This window comes from Athene noctua, chromosome 5 (assembly GCF_965140245.1).
Source record: "Athene noctua chromosome 5, bAthNoc1.hap1.1, whole genome shotgun sequence".
NCBI classification, from domain to species: Eukaryota; Metazoa; Chordata; class Aves; order Strigiformes; family Strigidae; genus Athene; species Athene noctua.
The window spans coordinates 62,349,308-62,370,121 of record NC_134041.1 but is presented as its reverse complement, the minus strand read 5'-3'; the positions used below and the strand labels follow the sequence as shown (position 1 = coordinate 62,370,121).

At 39.6% G+C, this 20,814-nt stretch overlaps 1 protein-coding gene across 8 annotated transcripts in view; it reads right to left on the bottom strand.

Moving 5' to 3' along the window:
* TACC2 (transforming acidic coiled-coil containing protein 2) overlaps positions 1 to 20,814 on the bottom strand; it is a 138,529-nt gene that overhangs the window by 27,012 nt on the left and 90,703 nt on the right. For 3 of the 8 annotated variants that reach the window (XM_074907890.1, XM_074907895.1, XM_074907898.1), the window contains 6 exons: positions 12,954 to 14,274; positions 8,086 to 8,146; positions 6,830 to 7,037; positions 2,949 to 3,010; positions 1,999 to 2,114; positions 1,029 to 1,200 (listed from right to left, as the gene is read on the bottom strand). In XM_074907890.1, the coding sequence (XP_074763991.1) occupies positions 1,029 to 1,200; positions 1,999 to 2,114; positions 2,949 to 3,010; positions 6,830 to 7,037; positions 8,086 to 8,146; positions 12,954 to 14,274 (1,940 nt within the window). Of the gene's footprint in view, positions 1 to 1,028; positions 1,201 to 1,998; positions 2,115 to 2,948; positions 3,011 to 6,829; positions 7,038 to 8,085; positions 8,147 to 9,603; positions 9,640 to 12,953; positions 14,275 to 20,814 lie in introns of those variants that run through there. The other 5 variants (XM_074907894.1, XM_074907896.1, XM_074907897.1 and 2 more) reach the window with 4 other exon arrangements.

Genomic DNA, 20,814 nt, shown 5'->3' with positions numbered 1-20,814 from the left:
AGTCCAAAAGCTTCGAAGACCACCAAACTGAGGGGGGGAACCTCAGCAAGACTTTTTTTTGCAGTCTTTACAAAGTCTTTTAGCTGCTTACTGGGGATGAACTATGTTATGTTCACAATTATGATCAGGATAAACACACAATATGAGGGTGGACAGAATCGGAATGACAAAACCAAGATCACTGGAATGTGAATACCCAGAAGTCCCTGCAATGAGAGAAGTATTCAAGCTCATAAAAAAAAAAAAAGTTTTGCAAGATGGTATCAACAGCATCATTAACACAAATTAAGCATAGTATTAAAGTGAGCTGCTTCTTGTTTTGACTCCTCAGTAAATATATTGTCATACAGCTTAGCATGCCTAGTGCTGTAGGCATTTATGAAACTAGTTTGCCTGGAAAAGTGGAGGCCTTGAGGAAACCTTCATGAATTTGAGAACCAATGCTCTGAAGTCTGTACGCAGCGCAGGCTGGAAGCAAGGAAGGGCTCACTACTAATTCAAATCCAATCCAGAGAAGCCATGAAAAGAAGTGATTTAACTAGAAGGTGGAATGAGTTCTAATGATCAAAAAAGTGAATTTTACATTATTAGTATCAGATGACAACAATACGGTTAACAGTTTACACAAGAATTTTTACCAACAAAATTTTGAAATTTCACAGTACATGCAACAGAACAAAACATGTCTCTATGTCTGTATCAAACCCCTGATTTTATATATAAAATATTTCTTCAAATATTGCGTTAAAACACACTGTAAGAAGGCCTGTGTGAGAAAAAAATCACTTCAAAGTGTCAACTTGGCATAAGTTATTACAGGAACACGGTGAGCTACGATAAGAATTCAGTAAATGATTCTGAATTCCATCAGTTGCATCATCCTACCTCCCTCATTTGGGTCCTACCGCATCTTTAAGTACCAGGTTGAGTTTCACTCTACTTTTGAGATCCACCTTTGCTACCTCTTATATGAAATGAGAAATTTCTGCGGGAAAATTATTCCCAAACTCTTATCATAAATCACTTACTATTTCAATAGCCTCTGGAGTTGTTCCTAGGGTCATGGGCTCTAGGTCTTTCTGCTTTGACTTGTCAGGTGACTGTAAGTGTGCCTCTTGGCTGGCAGCTAGGACTCGGGAAGCTGGGTGTTGTATTTTAATTCCAGAGGTTTGCTGGGCTTCAGGGTCTTCAAAACTTGACCTGAGAAAAGATTGTGTACATGCTTTCAGGGTGACTGCGAGGCCCTTACAATTCTGCTTCTGGTAACAACTAAGCAAGTACTCTTCATTATTTTCATGGGAGTGTGTGTATATATATACATATATATACACACACACACACACTCACACATTGTTTCAGCTCAACTTTATATCATTATATCTCATAACACTTTGCAATATCCTTTCAAAGCACTGCACTGGAGTCATCTACACAAAGCCAGTTCTATCAGAAATGTTAGGCACATTCCTTAAATATTTCTCACTTGCCTTTTTACCCCTGTCTCATTGTGACCTACATCTCTCCCAGCAATCAACTTTTACTAACAAGAACAGATGTCCTTAACAACTAAAATTTTTGGAAGTAAATACAACCCCCACATCCTGTTCTTATGAACTAGACGCCTTGTTCAGAAAATATATCTGGGAAAGGCCAAGTGAAAAGTTGCAATTAGATTTCCAGATTGACATGAAAATAACCTCAATATCTGAGAAAAACCCTGCAAGTAGAAAGCCATTGTCTAGTGAAACAGTTGCCACACTGACTCTAGTAAGAATATGAAGGAGAAATAAATGTCCTTATCCCCTCCCTTCATAAAACTTCTGTATCTTTGTCCTTTATTCTCTATCAATATGTGTACACAGATGTGAATCTATTTTTAAACAAACAATTCGGCAACACAGAGGCAGAGAGAGGAAGAATTGCCTGTGTACATGCTATGACGGTGACCCATTTCCCCGACATCCTTTTCCATTGCTGAATTTACTTGCAGTGACATACCCTGAGCATGGTGTTGTGGAATCAGACAGTCTGATGGGCGGTGATTTGACTGGGCTTTCCTGCTGTGCATCAAACATTAGATATAAAGATTGTTTCTTCGGGGTGCTATCATCCTGCTGGCAACAGGAAAAGAAAGACTCATTAAGCAACTCAACCATTCTCCATTAAAGCTAATTCAGGTCACTGAAGCCTTAAGTGACCAAATTACTTGACAGAAAACTAATAATATAGGATGTAATATATATGCTAACTGGTACTGAGAAGATTCCTTTAAGGAAGAAACCATTAAAGAACAAAACCTAAACAGTTCACTCTTTGTAATGGCTCTTCTTCTACAACTTTGGGGTTAATCAGATTTCTGGTCCTGTCAGGCAGGAGGCATCCCTTGACTGCAAGTGTTACTAAAATATTCATTGAAACTTCTCATCAGTTTAAGCACTTGACATACATGCTTGATTTTTCTAACTTCCCTTGTGGATATACCCCCACTGGATCTAGTCAGGCTATCATGAATTAAATAGAAGTAAGGCAAAACAACTGATAACGTATAGTACTGCATTCCATATTTCACATTCGTTCTGCATTCTCTCCTGATCCCCTCCATCTTCTTCAAAGCTTTACTCTCAGTTTCTTAAAATAGTTCAATAGCTGGTGGAGACAGCTCTGTACTCTACACTGCTGGAAATACTGATTTGCTTTTAATCTCCAGAAAGAACCACTATGATGCTAGCTTAAAAATAAAGTAGTAAAATGGAACAAGCTCTACAGGATACAGGACAACAAAGCACATGCAATTTACTCCAGTTATGCCAATTTAAAGGAACTGGTTTTGCAAATCTGCTGCAGGCACATTATAATTAATTTAAGGGGTAGTGAGGCTGATGGCATTATCAAGGTAGTATATTATGACAAGGGAATGCAAATGAATGGAAATGAAAGTGAGGACTTACAGGCACAGAAGAGCCTATTTTCTCCATATATTCTATTTCATATGAGTTGCCATATTCCAATTCTGCAACAGAAAAAAACAAACAAAAAAGAGCCATTAAATACATGCCATGAAATTATTTTTGCAGAAGTAAATGAGATCTGTTCTCATTTACAAGGGCCATTCCCATTCTGCTTAATACTTTTCTATGAGGTATTAAAAATAGAATATACAGAGAGAAAGCAGAAGGTGCACTGATTTTCAACAGTGAACCTATGACACATTTCAGGCAAATTAATTTGCCTGAAAAATTTCAGCTTTGCTAATTTGCTGAAGATTCTTCCCCAGAGGCCAGAATATTAAGAAAGTTTCAGAGTGCTTTCAGAGTGCAGATAACTCTCCTCTATCATGTTAACTTATCACAGAAAACACATTTTTCAATAACTGGTAATGCCGATATCAGTTTCCTTTAATGTATGCTAAAATATTTTAAAAGCTGTTGAGAAATGAAATAATTTCTGTTTCTTAATGTTTATCACAAAATTCTTAATTAAGAAGGATTACTGTGGTATCACTTAACATAAAAAGATACATAAAATACTTGTATGCTCATTGAATAACGGGTAAGAAAACAGTCCAGCTTACTGGGCTGTTTCCAAATTTTAGTTTCAGAGAAAAAGCCTAAGGCAGGAAGATTCATAAAGAACCCTAAATCTAAACCCTGATAAAAATGCAAATCTTTACTGCTTCTCTACTTCTAATCTCCTAATTACACTGGAGGGAATAACATCATTTCTTTCCAATCCATGGTCACTCAGTAGCTGATATAGAGGCAGACAGAGAAAATACAGCCAAATGGAAGAGAGAGCATACCTTCCTGCCCCCAAATAAAAGCAAAAACTTTGTCCAATTACATCTTAATTTAAAAATTAAAAACGTAATTAATTTGTCCTAATGCTGTATTTTTACTGTTTCCACAAATTAATTCAATAAACCACTTGTATAATTTAATCTCCTTTACAGATAAATTTTAATAAAGGGCACACTAGCATTTACATTATGATAGAAGTATGTGCTATGATTTGCACAGCTTTTAAAAAGCAGGGCTTGTATCAGAAAGATGGTAACCATCATTGAAACGTTTGTTCTTTAAAAACAAACCCACCCTATGACAATCTCTTACCTGTTTTGTTAAAAAAAAAAAAAAGTTTCAGAAGGTGCAGTGTGAGTTTACAATGCTTGAAATTTTTGTGTAATAAAAAGCACCATAGAGTACAAGCACTGCAATTCCACAAGTCTATGTATTTTGTCAAACAAGCACTGAAGAGGAACAGAAACATACTCTCAGTACCTGACACGTGGGAGATATTAATAGTAAAACGCCTAAGTGAAGAGAATGCTGTAACAGCAGCCTCCTCGCGTTTAAATTCCTAGCATCATATGTTTGTTAGTAATAGGGAGCCAGGCAAGATGGACAACGTCCTGGTATCAGATACAAGCTTCTTCCTACTGAAAGCAAAACCAAAACCCAAAGGATGAGATTCAAACCACCTACTAGATGCAGAATTGCAGGAGAAAGCATGAAACAGCAAGTAACAGCATCCAGTGTTTAGTAACTGCCTTTCTGCATTTCGTTTATCTTCACGCTGCCCAACGAAGTGCACCACAAAGGTTTGTGGGGCAGCTTTACGACCCCAGAGAGCAATCTGTGAGTGAGCACGAAGGGATCCTCACGGGTCGGGCAGGGGATGTGCTGGCACTGTCCTCTGCTGGCACAGCCGGCAGCGAGCTTCCACCTGCCTGTGGGGCTGGCAGCAGCTTTGCAGTTCCAATGCAAACTGGGGACAATGCATACTTAACTTTACTGATTAAAAAAAAAGGCAGGAGAGACAGATGGAAATACTTCAGCTAGAAACAAAAGGAATAACATGGCTCGATAAACACAGTTTGTTTTGTCTCATTGCTCCCAGGAATTTCCAGCACAATTAGACTCTACCTCCTCTAAGACATCATCTCCCCTCCAAAATCTTAAGGCTCCGGTTATCTCTATACATTCAAAATTACAAATGCCCAGGATATCCCACGAAGATAATTATCTTTTATAAATACATACAACAGACTTACTAAGTGATGTCCTCCAACTCCTCCTACAAATAGCTGCAAGATAACATCAGAATTTTCTGCTAATAATTACTGCTTATTTCTGGTCTGTGCAACACGAAAATGGCAGCAGTTATAAGCAGCGCATGCAACAGATGAGAGCTGGATGTATTGGCTGACTCAGTAGTTGGGCTGTATCTGTACAAAAGCCGTGTTAGGTTACAGGATAGCACTCATACTAGTATCTCAGAGGGGTAAAAATATTCGCGCTGAGAAACAGCCCTGAAATGACTCAAAAATTTCTCAATCCCACAGGAACAAGACTGTTAAGGGGGAAAAAATTATTATTTTTGAGAGATCTGAAAAGCGGAAGCATTGTTGATTATAATTATCATGTAATCTGAAACTCCGACTATACCATGCAGCACACATGAGACAAGACAATTAGCATTTAATTAGGAGCTTTGCTCACTTTCTTCTACTCACTTTGATAGCTAAAATGATTGCCTTAGAGTATCTCTCACTATTCTTTTGTTCCACGTCCTTCCCTTATTTTCTAAAAAGTATTTCTTTTAAGTTAATTTTTTTTTTAATACAAATGAAGTGAAGCTGATGTCTAAAATTTGCAATTTGACAATAAAGCTAAATGGATTTATCCAGACTGAAATACTTTTCTGTACAGAAGACTCAACAGATTTCCAAAAAGCCCAGGCCACGCAAACTCATAAGCACGTCCATATGAACATGTGCAGTGCCATTAAAACCACTATGATTATCTGTGCCTTTTAAATGTCAAACACATTTGACCTAAAAGCTTAGCAGTTCCCAATTAGACAAATTAGGCAAAAACTTCTCAGATCCAGTGTAAAATGGCATAAAGTAGCTTTAATGGTAGATTGAGACCTGGGTTGAAAGGTTAGGAAAAAAAAATAAATTCTGATCAAGAAGAAAAAGTTTAAGCCAAGTTAAACTCATACATTCTTCCCACCCACAAAGCTGAAAATCTGCCCTTGGAGCAGATGTTGCAAAGCAGTATTCCCTCTGGTAACCCCAAGGAAGGCCACATGCAAATTTTCTAAATTCTGTCTCTCCCACATTTCACAGACCTGGAATGACAGTTCTCTTAACAGAAACTTCCAGCTTTAGCTCGCAACTGCTTATAGGAAGGTATTACAGGAAAAATCTTAATAAACTGATCTAGAATGAAATTTTATCTGGCACGTGAATGATAACCATCTTATGCAGGAGATATCTTGGACATTTTTATACATAAAGATACCTGGACCCTAGGAACTTGGAGGAGAGACGCCATGTTACGGGTTTCAATGCAATACACAAACGTTGAGCAGAATTTGAACCTGTGACCTCCTCCCATTCAGGTCAGAGGAAGGGGCAGAGGCAAAAATCAGTAGTTCAGTGCCTCTGGATCCAAGAGCACTAACCGCGAGCAGTGTCAGACCCCAGTCTCCCGTGAAGGCACAGAGAGAACAGGTAGCATGCACAGAGCATGTCTACAATCGCCATACAAAGGAAGCAAAACCCTTCCTCTGAAGGCCCCTTTCATTTTACTTTAAGCTTTCTTTTTACTATTTCTTGAAAACTCAAGGTTGGACTATTGGGCTCTTACATTCAGCTTAAGCACCAAGTTCCCCAGACTGGTCCAAAGAGCATCATTTTTAAGGGATCCCAAATAATACGGTTTGCATTCAGCAAAGTACATGCCAACATCCTGGAACAAAGCAAAACCCCTCTCACAATAAATACAACGTTAGCTGGATGCAGACAGTCCTTTTAAAAGCATACCCTCTGTAGGAGAGCTGAACTTAGTCTCATTAACAAATGTAGACAGATCGGACGGCTGCGGGTAATCCTGCTTATCCGTGTTCAGGTCCACAGTCATGCAGGTCCACTTCTGACTGGTCACTGAAGATGCCAGTTTCTCCTCATCTGTCGCATGAACCACCGTGGATATGACGGGAGGTGTTTCTGGAGTAGGCAGTGGAGTGGGATCCTGCAGAAAACAAGTGCCAATTAATTCTATTATCTTTCATTAACACATTGAGTAGTTAACTCTCTGAATTCCTTTTCATGACCAGAGTAATCTTTTTAATTCCGTACTCTTTACTGCAGTTCTGCATAAAATACTTAATGAAAAATATTGAAGTAGTTCACTTAGGACTCTACTAGCAGCACGTTTTCCCAGTGTAACTAAACTCTTTGATGATAAACACTCGCATTGCAAAGCTTCCTTGATAACAAGGAAGAAAGAAATTCCCGTGCCGCTTAAATCTGTTAGGCACTTGACATAAATGGCACACATCACCCATGGCTGAAATCTTTGACCACCAAATCTGACTTTTTAGGTTTCCCTCATAGGGGCAAACCTTCGTAGGTCTGCGAGGTCATGAACCCTTTTTTCTTCGCTTCTAGGCTGCCAAGCAGCACAAATAAAAGGGTAGGATGGATAACAGGAAGATGAACAGCAGCATGGAAGGAGCTGTGCCACATCAAAGCAGTGAGGCCTTTGTAGGCAGAACAGTTTTTGTTAACTTCTCTGCCAAGAAAACCACCTGCTGGCAGTTTACAACGAGGAATAAAACCATCCAAGCACATGTTCCTGGTAGATCAGCCCACTTGTTTTATTTCTACTTCCCTTCCAGCCCAGCAATTTGATGCATTTAGTGTCTTACTTTCTGATCTAAAAATTCCAGGGTGGATAGTTACGTCTAGTTTTTCAGACAACTGATTGAAGATATTTATTCATATTGTCGCTCCATTGTAAGATAGGACTTTCCAGGAGAGTACATTTACTCCTAACTGGAATTCCCAGAGCAAACACTAGATCTAATACACGTTGTATACACGCTTCTAGAGACCAGAAGGTTAATACCTTATGATCATAGCCCAGTGTGCTATATTTGGACACAATACGCTTATATTCTTTATAAAAACCTCTTCTATTAGTAAATGTACAATTCTATAATTAAATAAATCAGATTTCCCTTTTTTGCCCCTACGAGAACACAAATTACATGCATCAAAATAAGGCAGTACTTTACCTGAGAAGGAGGATCAGATAGTGGGGATCTTTTTGGTGATTTTTTCACCCTAAATGTATCACTGAAAACAAAGTTAAAACAGTTAATATGGTAATACCAGCAATAAATAGGTCATTGCACACTAGGTAAGAGACAGCCACAGACAGTGCAACCTCTGTAAGCCCTCTGCTTTAAAATCCCATCCCTTAGGCAGCAGCACCACAGAGGAACATGCCACAGGTACATAATCTTGTCATGCACTTGGAACAGGCCTCAATTCCCCAAAAGCTGAGAAAAGCAGGATTGCCATATTTTTCATGCTGACTCCTGACACATTTACAGAACAGAGCTGCTGCTCAATCGCATTTCAAATCCCTGCTCCACCACAGACATCCTCAGTGGCCTTAAGCAAATTATTTAGCTTCTGTCTGCTTCAGTTTCCCATTTGAAAATTAGGACTAAGCCACAACTTTACCTGAGAATTAAAACTTGGGCAGTAAGCTCCAATGATCCCGTAAATCATTGAGAAAAAAATTGGTATGCTTTCATTGATCTACATGAAAACAGCTGAAGCAGATGCTGTTCCCAAGATGCCAGAACAAAGCTCGATCGTTACAAATGTGCACAATGGAACCTCTTTAAAACATATACAACAAATATGGCAATTCTGCTTCCAGTTCCCCTGACAGCTCACAGTGCACACTGACACTGTAGCCCTTCAAATCCCACAGGTTTCAGTCAGGCAAAAGGAAGGAGGAACATACGTTATGTCTTGGTGTATAATTATGAATGTTGCCTTTATGTTTATTCACAACTCGTTAAAAACATTTTCTAAACCGGGAAATAATTGGTTTAATTATCTACTTGTTCTCTCAATGCATATTGGCAGAGTTATTCAAGCACAATTTATGTTCTAGGAGAGGAAGAAAAATATCACAGCAAACCCACTGATAAAGACTTAAAGTTTGAGATGCAGTGGCAAAAATTACTGCCCACCAGCTCATCCCTGATCAGTGATGGCAAGATCAACACTAGAAATTGTAATGGTAGGTTTCAATCAGTAGAGGGTAAATCAATACCACATCTAGAAGGGAAAATAAATTGGACAGCTGAATATTGGTGTGTTCGATGCTACTAATTATCCAGTTATGCTTCAGAAGTAATTAGGATAATTTATTCCTTTAAGAAGGAGAAAGGCTGCATGCAGTATTTACAAAAGACATTGTACAGTGTTGTTGTACAATGGTAGAAATACAATTTTCATATTTTAGCTCAAGGGTAAAAAAAAAAAATCTATATATTTTTTAAAAGAGGATCTTCTTTGATAGGCAAACAGATAATGAGGCAATAGATTCCTCAAACTCATTCACAGCCAGGCATTTTACTTAAAATAGCTTTCATATGTGCCAGTGAGGTGAATTAGTTAACATAAAAGCTTCATGCTGAATCATAACTGATCATGCTGCAAAATAAATAAGTAAAATTAAAAAGCCCATAAATCAAAGAGGAAACTCGAATTGTTAGCTTAGAATTACTTACAACAGAGAACATACAGACATCACATCTTCTACCATCCTAAGACAAATAAGACAAAGAAAAGAGAGACAGACAGAAGGAACTGACAAAAAAGATAAACCTACAAATACTGTTAATGTGTTAAGGCAATCTGATCATGCATATTTTCTACCTGTATGATCTTAACCACTACTTTTTATTGTGAAATAGATGCGGAGAGAAAAAATATTAATCAAGTCCTTCAATGTTTTCAAATTCAGTGTTACATTTTTAACACACTTTCATCTTACAAAACACATTTTTCAAAGCTGATGCCTCCAAGTTCCTCTGAACATACTAACTGTCCTTGCCTTCCCTGATGGTAGCCACCTGCTTTCTTTTCAAAACACCGTAATTGTTATTTTATGGGATGTAAAACTGTTCTTGAATGGCAGTTAAACTTAAGGAAAGAGCACAGTTATGCAAGGTTTCTTCACATCTGCTGATTTGTTATAACAGTACAGTAAAAGCTACTTGACCATTTCAAATCATTTACCTAACTCAAGAAAGAAAATGACTTTTCTTTAAATCTCATCTACCTTGGCTCTTACTGAAACCTAACTTTGTGTTCGGACAGAACAAATTGACTGCCCCCAAACCAGAAGAATTAATTGCCAAACAATTAAGGCTAAGAAAAGGTTTCATCTACTCATATGCTTGACAGATTCTGCTCGGCTCTTCTCACGTGCAATGCTCCCGAAATCTGGCACCTTGAGTTTCTAAACACAGCCTCCAATCATCCAACAGTTTTGAGAGCAATGTCTGCAAAAGCCACCTATTTTTACTCATCACTATAAGCAGGCATGTGGGATGCATCAGCTGCTCCTTGTTCAGCATTATCTGAGCCATATGATCTACCTCAAAGCAGCTCAGCACTTAGGTATACGGCCAGAGAGTAATTTGCGTCGAGCTGGCATCTCGTCTAAAAATCTCGTCTTTTCACTTGGAGGTCATTGCTTAGACGGATGCAGGTTTCGAGAATAAAAACTGATTATTTTTTATTGATTTAACACAGGTAAGACCCAGCATATGGCACAAATTCAAAGTAGTACAGCTTAGCAATGGCTTAAACTCATGCCTGGTTTCTTCACCTCCCATAGGTCTAATCTAGAAATCACTGTCTTTCCATATGGGGAACACATTTTCAAACTGCTCCACAGAGGTTTATTTCTGCACCCCTCAATAGTGCTAATAAAATCACCCAGCTTTGTAAAATTGGCCATTAATTAGGTTTTAGATGTCCTGGTATATGACAGTATCATTTCCTAACATAAGCAACCTCCTTTCTGCCCCTTGGAGCTGAAGCATTTTGCCCTGGCTTCTCTCTCGTGTCCCACCATGGGAGCATTGCCAAGGAGGGTCCTACACCCCATCTCCCTGCCCGGCCAGGGCTTCTCCTGCACCGGAGCCCATGGAGGAACCACGCCGTGGGCCCTTTCATGGAGAACAGAGAGAGGCAAAGACGAATGAAACCACTGTTTCCCCTGACATCCCCCAACAAGCCTGAGGTTAATTTTCTTCCAGAAATATTATGGCTGGAGGCCGCGCTGTGTATTAATATGCAGATTCTCCTTTTTGTTAGAAACCACTTGCAAAAGTAGGTTACGGGGCTGCAGCGAGCAGACACGTAGCACAAGGCAGTGAAAGCAGTCCCAAGCAAGGGCTGGGAATTCCCACAGCCTCCTGACCCAAGCACCTGTAAGCTTGGCTCTAGGGTAGTTTCACTCCTTCCACCATGATAAAGACCAGCCCTGAACTTTGTGACTGTGGGACAGGGCCTTCCAGTGATGAATTTTCCCAAGGACAAAGGCGGTTTAGCGAACTGTTTGTAACCTCATGTTGCCCCTAAATTAACAACTTTGGAATTCATTCTAATATTCACAGCGGAGTGGACTGATCCAGGTTTATGCCAGGGGTCTGTCAGCTCCACTGCAGCTACTGGAAGACAGAGGGAGACTGGCTGGCTGCAAGTATCAGACTTAAGGATCTGGTGATATTAAAATTCCCCTCCCTCCCTCGGCACTTTCCCAGTAAGATTCAATTTGTTGTCTTTTAAGTCTTCTTGGTTTGGACCAAACCCGTTTGGACTGTAGGCTTGGAAAATATTTCAGCTTCAGCTTACTGTGCATCTTAATTCCCACCTTAATTTCAGCTGCATTTCAGGCATACCTCAAAAAGAAACAACAGCAGAAAAACTAGACTACTTCCTCAAAAAACCACTCAACTATACAGTGGTCTATACTTTCCATAAATCAGAAATGCTCCTAAAAAGAAAAAAATGGCACAAGCTTCCTCAAATGTGGCAAGGGACCGGAATAAGAAGCCTAGAGGGCAGCAGGCTGCTCAGAAAAAGCTGAATAATCTCCATCTCACTCTCTAAGGGAGGTCATCTTCTCTACTGTTTTACATTTACCATGTTATCTTCAAATTGCCAGACTTTTAAAATTTTTTAGTCACATTTTTGTTAGCCAGCTGAAACACTGAAACCATAAAGGGACATGCACCGAGATACTTTCTTACGGATACACACCAGATATCAGTTTCAGATAAATGGGATATAAACTTACTGATTACCAACTCAAAATATTCGAGTCTGAACAGATAAGGCAACAGGCATACCAGCAAGTTAACCATGGAATCAATGCAACTAGCCATTGAGATTTTTAACCAAATATCTAAATACAACAAGTTAGAGAATTTACCCCTCAATTTATCAAGTGTGTCTAAAAGCTGGATATTTCCCTAACATGTAGCCGTCTGGGAAGTTTAAACCCTTCTGCAGAATTGTAAGCTCTTTCACAGAGAGGGAATTTTTCACATTTTGTAGTCTTGTATTTTAAAAAACTTATTTCAATACTGCAGTCTTCTGTTTTTCTTTTAAATGCCGTAAGTCACTGAATAAAACCATCTTCTTGCTGTGTGCAATAGGAGATTTGTCATTGCCCTACTATTTCACATCCCACTCAAAAACTATGATTCATAAAATAGTCTTTACTGGTGTGAACACTTTGATCATCCTCAACAGTATCAAATTCCCAAAGATGAGGTCACAGAAAATTTGGCACAAAATTGATTAAACTGGGACTTAATCAGATTCAAAGCTACGCTGAGCCCCAAGACTTCAAAAGATCTAATTGCCAGACTGGTGGCCTAACCGGGCTTGATGTAGCCCTGATTCTCCCCTTCGGTCTGGAAACATCAAGCTATTGAGGAAACAGGTTGAGGGAGAACACATCCAGTCCTTTCTCTATCCAGATATAAACCAGGTTTAACTGCGCTAAGGGGTAGGAACGTGCTTCTTCTAATTTAGAAATATCTGTGCCCTTTAAACTTACGTTTTTAGTGGCGTCTTCTTCTTTTTTGCAGGTTTATTCGAGTTGTCTCCTTCAGTTCCGTTTGTTTCATTGGCACTGGCTGGTATCTCAAAGGAAGCTGGAGATTTAGAGGGCGAGCTGGCTATCTTAGAAGAAGACTTGAAAGGGTCAATAGAGTCCTCACACATGTCTGGCTCAAAACTGTACGTTTGTTGAGGCAGTTTGGGTGATTCTTGCATTTTTGTACTAGAGGAGAACGGGTTAAAATTGGGATCATCCCACTTGTCAATATCAAAAGTGTAAGAGCCTTTTGTGATAGGGATTTCATTTGGATCTGTGGGTGACTTGGTTGGTGTGGTTGGAGCATTGTCAAGCTTCTCCACTGACTTTTTAGTCTTTGGCCTCCGTAGTGGCATTTTAGCACCAGGCTTTTTACCTGCTTTTTTGGGAGGAGGAGTACTCTCCTGCTGGTCTTCACTCACCCCTTTTTCTTCAGAATAATCAAACTCCAGCCTCACCGCAATGCCTTTGACCGGAGGGTCTTCTTGTCCTCCAGTGTCAGGCGGAGTCACCTCCACAGCCTCTGGTGCCGTTGTAAGAGGTAGTGTTTTCTTATTGGCAGGGGGAGAGTTTTGTACTTTGCTGCCTCCAGTGCTAAATGCACTAATCCCTTCAAAACTCTCTGGATCCAAAGGGCAGGATCCTTCAGGCACAGGTGGGGCCTCCTGTTTCTCAGCAGAGATTTTAGAAGGTTCAGTACATTCGGGCTTTACTGAGTCAGCCTTTGCTTCGGACACTGTTTTATCCTCACCTGGGGCACAAGCTGCTTGGCCAAGGTCAGATGGTTCTTGTGGTGTTTCCTTCACCGGTGGAGCATCCAGAGATTTTTTTGCTGACTGCTTCTTTTTTAAGGAAGCTGGTCTGGACTTCTTTGTTCTCTTAAGGGTACTAGAAGCACTACTTGAACCAGTACCATACACATCTGCTGCCGGTGCTAATGTCTCGCTGTTGCCAAGATAAGATGCTCCATCAAAATCACTAGCTTGCAAGCTAAGAGATCGAGACAATGTAGATTTGGAAACTGGGACTGAATCAGTAGATTTTCTTCGAACATTCGCTTTGGGGTCACGATTCTTCGATTCTGGAGAGCTCGGTCCTAAGGCATGGAGAGAATCAACTAACTCAATGTTATCGAAGTCCAAGTTGTAAGTTCCACTGCTGGCTATTGGCTTGTCCTCATCGAAGACGGTGGAAAAAGAATGGGAAGGGGGACGGAAAGGGCTTTCTTCAGCTGATTCGCTGTGTGACACATCAGTTACGGGTACAGTTTCTGAACATAATCCTGTGGAAAAGAACAGAAAACTCAGTGAATTTTAAACATATTTTTAAAACTGGATCTTAATTGGTTTTTACTGTAATCTAATATTACTACAAGTAAAAAAAAATAAAATCATACAAATGGACTAATCAATGATTAAAGGACATACAAACCAAAGTGGCATTTCCAATATATGAACTAGATGAGGGGAAAAGAAAAATAGTTCTGTTCTGCTCTCCCCAGAAAAGGATTCAAGGCAAGTTTCACGAAAACACAAAATATGCATTTGCAATAGCCTCTAGAGCATCTCTTCTAAAGTAATTATCACTTAGTTAAAGAGATGGCTATTACTATAACATGCTAAATAAGCCAAATACCAGAAAATCTGAACATCAAGCACGTTATTACTCACATTTTCTACTATTCTAAAATGACTTCACAGCATTCTGTCAGAGCTCTTATGCAGAAAATTCCCTGTAAATTGACTGGTGCTTCACCAATTACATGATGATCTTAAGTTTTGTTTCACATGTGCTATTTTTACCAATTTCCCAGAGGAACATGGCTTCCTCTCCACAACCCATCAACGCTACTCCTCTCTCTGCCCCAAGCAGTCAATACACTCCACTTTGACCTCATAATTCCAAGTTTATAATGAGACATGAATCACTGAGTACTTGATATGAAATATATTATGGTAGAGATAAGAAAATTAGGCAATTAGAGTACTGTACAAATATTCTCCATTGAAAATCTTCCTTAAAAAGACTGCTAGAAGCTCCCTACAAATAATTTAAAACAGATTTCTCAAAGTGTAGTTCTAACTCAGCAACGAAAATTTCACAGAGAATTAATGCTAAAACTGTTAAACCGAGAAGCTTTTCTTTGCAATTAAAGATTTGCTTATTGAATGGAATCCTAAACAAAACTTCTAGAAGCCTCTTGACTTGAGATATAATAACTATATTGTACAAAGTATAAAAATATACAGTGTATATCAAAAACAGAGAAAATACATAGGTAGGATTGAGATTAAGCATTAAGGCAATGGTCCTTTATGCCTTCCAGCTCATGAAAGTCCATTACTAAGATGTTTTGAAAAAATATGGTTTGTTCCTGCTGTCACTGTACTGCTCCCTACCTCAGTGCAGCACAGACACCTCCATCTATTGTGTGTGTGTCCCAGTCAGGGTACCAGAGACCTGAGAAATCTCTCTCCAGCTCACAGTTCAAACTGTGGTAAACCAGCTCCTCCGAGCTCTCACCAATATGTACTGGAGCAAAACGCACCGACGTTCCCTCTTGAAGCAACGCAGCGTTCTTCATGTTGTCAATTTTTTAAATTATGCAATTATAATATAAAGTCAGACAAAAATGAATGTTTTTCTCAGCCTTAAATGACTTCAGAGAAATTTCTACACCTCTTTTCCATGCTAATCTTGACATGTTTTGCAAAGTAACTCCCACTTTGCCCAGCGACATTCAGTAATGTTCATAAAAAGCAATACAGATAGAGAATCAATAATTACTTTTAGTTAGAAGCTACAAATGGGCTAAGAATGGAAAAAACCAGTTTTGCTTTGTTTCAGAGGAAATTGTATTTCTGCATGAAGATTACAAGAATTATTATTTACGGATGTAGAGGACAGAAGATAGAAGGAAATCAGACACTTTTCCCAGAGCGACAGCAGGCATTTCCAGAGATTGTCAAAGGAATGACAGCTACACAGTTTCTCTTTTAAGACTGTGGAAATTTACTAAGTTACATCAATTAAAATGCTAGTTTAATGTGTTTTTCCTGCTAAATGAATGCTAACAATATGGCAGGACTTGAGGACAGTTTATTTTTCTCCTTACTCTCCACTGGGTTGGGCTTGGTTTCAGCCTGGCCGAGTGGTCATTAATTAGACTTGATTTGCCAGCTGAGCTGGTCCTCGCTTCACACACACACACACACACACACACACACATCACTTTCTGACACTGCTGGGACTTGTGCTAAGGGGCCTCAGAGAGTGCCATCAAACTCCAGCCTTACGCTGATCTGTGCATTTTACACTGAAACGGGAATGGAAGACACTGAACGGGAACACATTACAATAAACGCTCACGTAGCTCTAGTATGTCAGCAGAGTACAAATGTAGGTCAGCGTGAAATGAAAGGGGGAAATCTTCTGCAATTGTGTGTTTTCATTCCAGCATGCGCCAAAGGCCTCAACAGGATTGAGGCCCCTCGTTCAAAGTCAGTACAAACATGCATTTAAACAAAATAAAAGAAAATAAAAGAAACCCGATGGCCTGCAGGGTTTGGACTGTAAATGACAGGCGTGGTAGGGCTGAGGTTAGGGATGCATCACAGCAGCAAAGAGACCCTACAAGGCTTTCCAGCTCTTCAGAGCAAAACAGCATTCAAATCTGCTGTGCTCCACATAGTGCAGAGCTTTAATCTTCTTTAATTGCTTATTTCACAACTTCCTCCTAATCAAATCCTTGACTGAAGAGTATGGATTTCTGCAGAGTGGCGCTCGACTCGCTACTATGATATTTTTCTTGTTTCTGTATGAAACAATAGGTGAAACTGTCTCAGAAAACATGGCTTTTGATAAATCTGAAATGCTGCTGTTAGCCTCTTCTGGCATTACAACAGAATTGGCTCAGTACTAGTAAGAGCAGAAATGCTGGAGAAGAAGGTATGAACGGTGGAGAAAAGAGATACAAATCTCTTTTCATGATCCCCTGACATGAACAGCATATTCAGAGAGCAGTGCTATTTGTTCTTTTACACCACAGCATTAAGCAAATCAATATTACTAATTACAGTATTTTATTAAAATGCAATCTGATCGCAAAGGAACGTACTAAAACGCAAGCTATGAAAATTAAGTCAGGACTTGCCCTAGAGAGAGGCCAGATTTTAAATAAGGTTTATGCCTTTTATTGGCTCTGACAGTCACCCACAGAATTATACTGGTAAGAGCTGCCCACAGGTAGATATTAGGTTTTATACAGCATTCCAAGAACATGAACAATAGCGGGGAAACTTATGTTGCCATAAAAAACAGGTAATCCCCAACAGAAATCTTCCATTTCATTCATTAAAAAAGGTGGTCCAAGTTCTGCTCGTTCCACAAGGGAATTTCTCTGCTTTCAGAGAGTTTTTGCCTGGATCAGATACAAAAAAACCATAAACAAATGCAGAATGAAAACCAACAACAGAAACCACCAGATTTTTTGTATCCAGGTGATGAGACCTCTAAATGAGAGCTCCATGACATGTTTAATGCTTGGTGTTTTCACCTGTCACCTATTACAGAAGAGACAAAAGTTGCTAGAAAGGTATTGGAAAGCTGTTTGCATTAATAAACAAATTTCTGTTGTTAGTATCAACAAAAAGGAAGCAAAAGAATAAAAAAACCCTTTCTGGTCAACTACAGGAATCCTTTTTTTGTACGTTACAAAATACCAAGATTTTGATGGCGCTTCAGGTGCTCATAAAGCTTCAACTCCCCACAAGACCAGGCAGGCAGACACGTACCTCGCTTAACTCCACCTTCTTTAAATAAAGATCCATAAATGATCTGAGCAGTAACAAATCCCATGCATGTGCTCCAAACTGTCCACTGATGAAAATATCAAATTTTAATTAAACTGCTACCACTGATTTATATTGAATATGAAAAGATAGGAGACATTCGTAGGTTTTGATCAGGATGGGTGTTAGGATTTACATCTTTTTACAGCCTTAGGAGAGAAATGAAAAAACTTGGTGGCAGAAGTTGCACAAGGAGCTACAGAAGCAGCCAAGGCAAGGGTAGATGTGTTTGATTTTGATGCACTATCACCTGCAGAGCTCCCCGTGCCTTCCCCGCTCCCAGCACTGCGGTACCAGCAGGACAGGATGCGGCACCCCGGGGCATCCCCTACCACAGCACAGGGCTGTGCTCTCCCAGGACATGTCCACAAAAAGAAACATTTCCAAAAACTCTGGAGGCAACTTCAGATTTATTTTAAAGATATTCTGAAGAAGAAAATTAAGTATCCGCACCAGCTATGAGCTTACTGAATCTAAATCTGAATTATTTATTTGCAAATAATGAAAATATATTAAGGGGTTAGAACATATAAAGTACTTCCAGCTATTTAAAAATATTTTTCCCTTTAAATCACAACAAATTCTTCTAGCAGTGGAGCTGCACTAAGACAGCTGAGCATCTTCTTCTTTGTTGAAGTGCCTCTAAAATAGAGGGAAATCCAACAAGCTGAAAATAGAAGGCCTTAACACTGCTGAGCTGGAAAACAAAATTAAACCCTATTTTAAAAGGCTTAGAAACAAAATTTAACCCAATCTAATAAATCAAATACAGAAGAAATGAAATTCTAATTCTTTTTTCTAGAGAAAAACAAAGAGAAGCCCTTGGAAAATGCATACAGCATGCTCACATACTCCATTATAATGAAGTAATCCAAAAAACAACACTTTGCCCATAGCATAAAGGAACTGAATTACCCAATACTAGAAATTTTGAAACAAAGTTTACTTCAAGTTCCTGCTTGTTATGAGAAGCCTTTGAAGTTACAAAATCAATTAGTAACGCTATTTTAAAAATGAGTGCAAAAATACTTTTGCCATTTATCCTGAGAGAAAACTTTGGATATAAAGTTTATTTTCAATTTTTCTGTGTTGGGTTTCAAGAGGCAAAAGAGTGAAGAAGAATATGTTCCATCCAAAAAATTTAGTTTGTTTTTGTCAGGGTCATCATCGCTCTACTGGAAAGCCTGACCTCAATTTCCCTGGCACAAGAAGGCCCCGAACAGAGGTCTCCCACATCCTGACCAGCAGGCTGTAATGCACAGAGGGGACTCCAGCTCTCGCATCTCCTTCTGTGTATACTCTGAATTCATTACTTAATTGGGGAAGGTGGCAGGGGGGCAGAAGAAACACCCCTGCCTAGGCAGGAATTCCTGGCCAGGAACAGAAAGGTATTTGGGAGAAAGATCTTGGGGCACCTTCTGGTGCTCAGCTGGCTGGAACAAGGGACAAGAGGACACTGCTATGAGAAGCTGATGAGACCTGTCTCATCAACAATAATGTAAAATACTACAAGAATAATAAAAAACTAAGAGCGTAACCAACATTCCCCACAACAAATGAAGTATTTACAGAGGAACGGGAGGGCTCATTAGTGACACGTTCTGGGGTTCAGAGGGAGTTTCCATACGTGCTCTGTTACTCCTCTTCCCCTCCTTGCCCGCAGACTGACCCCCCTCTCCTGCTCTACTGCTGATGGACTGGAGCCATGCAGCAGGTTTTACCCCACCAGGAGCTGGCACAAACCCAGGATGAATCTAGCTGTATTTCACTTTCATCATAAGCTAGCACTGAAGTCAAACTAATTAAACACTCTCCTCTTGGCTTTCCAGCAGTGGGGTCCAGCTGTTGTGCTAATGATACCATGCAGCACAACTGCAGCCGTCTGCATAAGTAATTATTGTCAGATATAGAGGAAACAATCCTTTGAACACTTACTAGGCTTCATCCTTCCATTCAAACACACACCGACCTCATGTAGGAGACAAAGCCATGCAGCTGGTGAACCAGACACCCAGCTGGACATCGCTGCCTCTCCCTGCGTGTTCGTCAGGCTCTCTGTTTGCCCGTATTCCTCACTCCTCTTTTACTGAAACCGATTTATTTAGCTGTATGGTACCAACGAGGAACTCTGCTTCAACTGCCCATAACCCCCAAGGAAGAGGCTCATTCGCTTTGTGTGCAGCCACATGTGTAACCTATGATGTAAGTAAACTTACAAGATAAGTGTTACTCAAGTGGTTTATAAAGTACAAAACGTTTAACTGTTCGCATTTCTGAAGAAGCATGCAAACACCTAAGCTATGGTCGTAGTATTATTCCTTCTAAAGATTTCCAAAACAAATGAACTCTTTGTGTTGCCCTCCTACATTTGAATACTTTCTGCATTACACATCTTCCTTCCCTCACATAAATTACCCTGTTGTACAACTTCATTTCGCATGATTTTGGAATGCTGAACTCTGTTAGTTTGTGGTAACTTGCCTCCCATGGACAAATCTTATTTACAAATGAAATGTTTTCATCTCTGCCTTGGCGTTCAGTATAATTCACATCGGTTGTGAATATAGATATATTCAGTTTTCCACCTTTCTTCAGAAATATCTGAAAGAAAGGAGGGGCAGATCTGGGACGTACGGAGAAAAGAATCACATGTGCCAGGGAAGCACATGTGTAATCAAGGGTTTGAAGATAATCTACTGCAGTAATTAAAAACACACTCCAATTCCTGTTTAGCTTAGGAGTTCTTTTGTTCTCTCAGCACTTATTTTGTAATCATTAGATTGCAAAAGGTTAGAAAAAGGAAAGAAGATGGAGAAAGAGTAATGTTGTTTGCTACAATGAAGAGGGAACTGTAACAGCAGAGAGGAAAAAGTATCTCAGCACTTCATTTTTATCTTGTGGAATCAGTTTGTCGGGACATCTTTCTAGCTTCTTCTAAACTTGTATCATAAATCATGACCTTAAAGAGCATT